The sequence below is a fragment of the Denticeps clupeoides genome, chromosome 13 (assembly GCF_900700375.1).
Source record: "Denticeps clupeoides chromosome 13, fDenClu1.1, whole genome shotgun sequence".
In the NCBI taxonomy this organism is placed as follows: domain Eukaryota; kingdom Metazoa; phylum Chordata; class Actinopteri; order Clupeiformes; family Denticipitidae; genus Denticeps; species Denticeps clupeoides.
Genome location: NC_041719.1, coordinates 9,498,234 through 9,504,197, shown reverse-complemented (window position 1 = coordinate 9,504,197; position 5,964 = coordinate 9,498,234). Strand labels below are relative to the sequence as shown.

At 43.1% G+C, this 5,964-nt stretch overlaps 1 protein-coding gene across 1 annotated transcript in view; it reads right to left on the bottom strand.

Annotated features, from left to right (window-relative positions):
* Positions 1-4,323: 4,323 nt before the first annotated feature.
* The window catches only part of zmat3 (zinc finger, matrin-type 3), an 8,181-nt gene continuing 6,540 nt past the window's right edge, over positions 4,324-5,964 (bottom strand). Inside the window, exon 6 of the mRNA XM_029000043.1 lies at positions 4,324-5,042. Coding sequence (XP_028855876.1) covers positions 4,834-5,042 — 209 coding nt within the window. The 3' untranslated portion in view covers positions 4,324-4,833. The remainder of the gene's footprint in view (positions 5,043-5,964) is intronic.

Genomic DNA, 5,964 nt, shown 5'->3' with positions numbered 1-5,964 from the left:
ATTATTGCTGTAATTTTGCTGCGTACCTCGAGTTATTGGCCCACCTGAACAGAGTCATATTTCTTAGTTAGCTTTCTGCTTTAATACTGGTGATATAGTGCCCCCTAATGGAGGGAGTATAAATTCACAAGGTGGTCAAATCATACACACAGCTTTGGGTGGGATGGTAGCAGCCTAATGGACCACAAAGCCACAGGTTCAAAACCCATTTACTACCAACGTGTCCCTGAGCAGGACATTTAACTTAGGGCAGGGGTGGCCTAGCAGCTAAGGCACACTGCTCCCCGGGCGCCTCTCATGGCTGCCCGCTGCTCCCTCGCGGTGATGGGTTACGTGCAGAGGGCGCGTTGTGTGCTCCAAAACGTTCACCCCAGAGTTGCTCCAGCGGGACTGTCCCCGTAAATACTGGTTGTAAGGCGTTCTGGAAAAGGGAGTCTTCTAAAATACCATAAATCCCTGCACTGTTTAGGAATGTTATTACCAGATACTTTGAATTTACTGTGAGAAATTGACGAGTATTAAAAAAAATATTACAGGCATAGAAACAGTGTACATTATGAAGCATTCTGCATTTATCGTTCTATGCAACATCATAACTTTGGTCTCCCTGCCATAATAAAAGTTTTACATGCATGGTGGGAGAGGGATCTGATCGGACTCTCAATTCACCTGCTTATTCCATTAATTCATGCAAGAACGCCACTAAGACAGGACTGAATTAAATTGATTTTCCTCTGTTTCCTGAAACAGAGCCTTCAGCTCTGACATGGTCCTGGGTGGGTTCCTGTAATGATGGTGAAACCCACTCTGCTGTCTTTCTTCTGAAACAGACCTCCCAGTTCTGCTGCTGCACAGATGTTTACCTCTGCATTCTCAGTTTTCTCCTGATTTTTCTCTTTGACGTAATAAAGCCAAACTGAATTTGTTGTCATGAGATAATCCAGTTTGCCTGTAATCCTTGTTCTTCCAGTAATGTGATTTTGTTATTCCGTAATACATTAGGTCATCTCTCGGCCTGTTGAGAGGGGTGATTTAAAAAAAAAAAAAAAGTGAATGAGCAGATGGCGAAATTGCAAACTGCTGACAGTACGTTTCACGCCTTCCCGTCCCAACAGCTGCCCTCCTCCGGCTTCGCTACGGCACAGAGACAATCCAGGTAATATTTCAGGTACTGTTAATGTTTCCTTTCATTTCACCTTGGCCATAAATCATGGTCTCATGAGTGCATCACTGCTGGCCACATTGTTTTCCAGAAACACACACACACACACACACACACACACACACACACACACACACACACACACACACACCCTGATGGTGTGACCAGCAGATGGCGCTAGAAGGAGACTCTGAGAATTGAACTGAAAAAAAAGAGAAATTTTGAGACAGGAGAGGCTCTTTGAATATCTATCTACATTTTATATTATATTATATATACACACACGCACACTTGTATAAGTATATACTTATTCTCCACAGTGCTGGAGAGAGAGAGAGAGAGAGAGAGAGAGAGAGCTGAGCCTGGTGTACACCTTAGACAGCAATATAAATCGGGAAGAAAACAAGAAAACAGTGACATCTGACCCCTCCCCACCCTGTTACAATTCCTCCCACGTACTCCATGTTCCTCGCTGAGTGAGAAAGTAATGAGATTATGCCATCTTTGTCTCTGTAAGGTTTCTTTCAGGCCTGTTTTTGTTAAAGCATCAGCGGAGGGACGCTCAGGCCGGCTTTCAACAAGAAAGAGCACAGCAACATGAAACATGTCGTTTCAGCTTTAATGAACCAATTACAGGTGCAGTTCTTTACATTAGGATATATGCCTCTCGACAACAACACACAACAGAAAGGTTTGAATGTACATTCAAGAAGTGAAGTGTTCACTTTTAGTTTGTTTAACCAAAACAGAAAGCTAGCTGAGGTCATATTTTTGTTGCAGTCTTCAGATTCCACATCATTTATATTGCACCTTAAATTCTTTAATGGACAACTCTGAAAATGAAACACGTCCCCAAGGCATCAATGAAATGAAATGTGGTTTCAGAAGGCACTACAGCTATGTCTTATTTCGTATTTCAGTTTCACAAAAAAAAAAAAAAAAAAAGCACTGTCCGCCACTCAAGAGTTCCCGAGTCCCGGCCCAGAGCGAGGCTGTCGGAATGCAGGCTGTTATCCCCGTGGATGGTCATGGGACTCTCCGTTTCCACACAGGGTCACCACTTCCTGACCGCATGGGACACAGATGTGGCAGTGACCGACACGCAACAGGAAACGCCCGCCTTCATCCTACTGAGAGACGCAGGCTGCCTCACGACTGTGAAAATGAAGACGGTACTGGCGGTGTCAGGAGAAAACAGGAATAATCAGGCTGAAAAGGTAGAAATGGGAGCGGGACGGGCTCCACTTGGGGTCACCGAGGACAGCGAGGTCTGACTCGACACATTCTTTCCGCGCGGTCTGACTGTAGACTAGAGCCGCCATTCCAAGTATAACGACTTAACCGCGCTCTTCATTACACACAACCATGCAGTTCATCAAAACACACTGAGCTCTGGGCCGTGATGGGCTGAGAACAAAAGGGCCACAGTGCAACACAGATCGTGGCACAAATACAGTGAACATAACAAACGTGCAACCTTACAAACACACAGAGGAACCGTCCAAGTGATCAGAGGCACAACGTTTGGCTTTGTCGGGGTATAATGTAGGCACAGTTCAGGGGGGACTTACTACAGACATCCCAATAAGTAATCATCTAATATGAGAGAGAAAAAACAGGACAGTGAAACAGCACTTAACATGCATGATGTGGGTCAGATTAAAAGAAAGTTCATATTCAAAACAGTCAGTAAACTGGGCATATTTGATAAATGAATATGCATTGTGTGACTATTACCCGCAATAGTGCATAATGTCCCCCTCACGCCCATCTGGTGCAAACATTTCACATGTTACAACAATGGCAACATGAATGAATAAAGTCTAATGAATAAAATTGCCAGTAACTCCTCTTAGACCAGTGCAAGAATCTTTTTTGTGCATTTTCAGTGTGGATATATAAAACATTTTTTTTCAATATTTCAACATACCTGCAGAGAAACCTTTCACAGGATATATTATAAACTATAACAAGCAATGCTAAATTCTAATATACTACTTACATAACACTACAAATCTGAACTTAAAATCTTATTGTGTCAATTTCAATTTGATTATATGATTGTTAATTGCAGTAGAACAAAACTGGAAGAAAAGGAATTAAGTACTTTCTAAAAAGTAACAATGGCATTGCAGTACTGAACGTGGATGAATATTCTATATACCTTGTCATAAATCAGTAAACATTGTACATATTAACAGTTAAAATAAATATTTTACCTTTCAGTTGTAACTCGTACAATTGAGCAGCAAAGACTTTTACAGTAATTAGATTTTTCAGTATTTCTGGAGAACTCTGACATTACTGCAACAGAAATATATCAAATATACTTATCAGTAACGAATATACATTTTAAATAAATATGAATACCTTTGATAATATTAAAGCAATACATATTATAGCAGAGACAATTCTTATGATGTAACCTAGTAACTATTTGCTGTTCATTTGTTTTCTGACATTTTAGAATCGGCCATTTCTGTAAAATTAATTAGTAAAAGCTACACTCCTTCCCCTGTGTGATTTGGGACTTATCTAAACCTAATGCTTTGGCCAAAAAGCATAGTAACTGATATCTGAGCCATAGTCAGCAGAAGTATGGCATTACAAAATGAACGAAAGCTCGGCTTGATAAGTCTCCTGAGGTACTTTGCACTTTGAAATGCTTCCCATGGGGAAGCCAATGACTGAGAACAGCCCACTTTCAAGCCAAGAGCAAACCTGGCTTAGCTGCACGTTTCAAACTCTTCCTAGAACTACACTACTAGTGGAAAGAAAAAAAAAAAAAAAAAAAAAAAAAAAAACTATTTTTATATTTTATGGGCACCCTAGTTTCACAGAAGAAAACAAAAAGTTTATAGGACTGCTACAAAAAAAAAATATGTTTGTGCAAATGTGGAGAGTGAAAAATGAAAATAACTGTACATTCATCCAGTCGATTTCCATTTTTCTCAAATTCTCATTTTTGAGTCACATACTCCAAGCAACATCTAGCCCTGTCTTATCCGGCCATGTCTGGATTACCGGACACTGTGCATCCCACTGTAATGTAGCTGAACTTTGGTGCAAATGGCTTCATTTTATGAGCTGAGCAGAGAACATAGAGACATTTTAGGCTTATGTTTTGAGGAACAAATAATTGATAACCTGACTCCGAAAGATCAAATGAAGTCCATTTTATAAATGAAAATGTAATAAAAAAGCTATTCTACACAAAACAGACTTCTGTTTTTGAGAAAAAGTGCAGAAATTGCCCCCATCCCAATGACTTCAGTCACCCCCATCAATTAGTAGTTGTTAATACAAGACATGAATCTTTAAATCCAGCCCGTAATTCCAACGCTGGTATTCAGTTCTGCCAGGCTGTTCACTTGCCAACAGTGGAACTTATTTAGTAAAATGCACGGGTCCTTCGCCTAGCCTTAGCACTAATGCTCTTTTCCTCAAACACGACTTTAAATAAGTACAAACTAGTCACACAAATACAACGACATTTCAATTAAATAAATATTTGCACTTGCATTGTAGTACATAATAAACGTGTATGAGGCGGTCAGTTGTTTCACTGTTATCTGCCCACCCGTCCCATTATGGGATGCCAGTGCTTCTGCCCCTCAGGCGAAGCGAGGAAAGGGCTCCGTAATTCCCGTCCTTCTGCCTCGTTTCTAAGCCTATGTGTAGCCCAGGTTCTCCATCTCGCTGCGGTAGCGCTGTTCGGACACCTTGCTCTTGTGCTGCTTGCTCTCCAGGTGCAGGCGGAAGTCGGCCTCCTCGCTGGCACCCGAGTTGCACATGGAGCAGTAAAACTGCCCACTGGGGGTCACACACATGGCCAGATCGCGCGGGATGCGCTGCCGAGGACGCGGGTTGTAGTACGGCCCTGGGGCACACAAACCACTTTACAACTGTGCAAAGTTCAACAATTTCTTGTGACATTTCATGTGCCTGTGACACCCCAATACCCATGACATAAATTAGGCTGGCAAAATGACGGGACATATCGTGAGAGTATTTTACGAAACTGTATTCCCCAGGCGTGATGCCTGCTAAACACGCCAAACTAAACTCGCACGCACCCCCACCCCCACACAGGCATGAATGGCTTTTGGCTCAACATCACCAGTGCACACAGTATGAGCTGATGGGAGCAGATGCCAGATGCTGGGGGGGGAGAGAGAGAGAGAGAGAGAGACATCCTACACTAAAGTGGCAGAGCTATGCACGTCTTCGCTACAACACACATCGAATCGGCCAATGGGGAATCGAATGAACAAATATGGACGGCAAAAATTCTCCACAGTGCTGGAGGCCACAGTTACTGTCCATCTGAGTGGGCCCTAAACCAATTATTATATAGGAGTGGAATTTCATGTGATGCTATTTCTGGTTGTGCCCACGTGCAATGTGATTATATCCAAAGACCCTTGGGAGAAGGGGTGGGTGAATGTACAGATATGTGTGTGTGTGTGTGTGTGTGTGTGTGTGTGTGTGTGTGTGTGTGTGTGTGTGTGTGTGTGTGTGTGTGTGTGTGAGGGGGGCAGAACGGGAGGTCAGCCTTAGCTTATGATTCATTCAGGTGCTGGAAGAGACTGGGGGAAACGGGGGAGGGGTGGATTAGGGTGAGTGGGTGTACGTGTGTGTGTCTGAGAGAGAGAGATTGAGATCTGCCATATGAGTGGCGGCCATGACGTCTGAAGGGCCGAGCTGACGTGAGGCGCCGTATCGGTTTACAAACACCAAAGCCCTGGCGCCGTGCCTGAATTTAGCAAGCGCATTCACACAGCCCGCATAGCCTCGGCCCC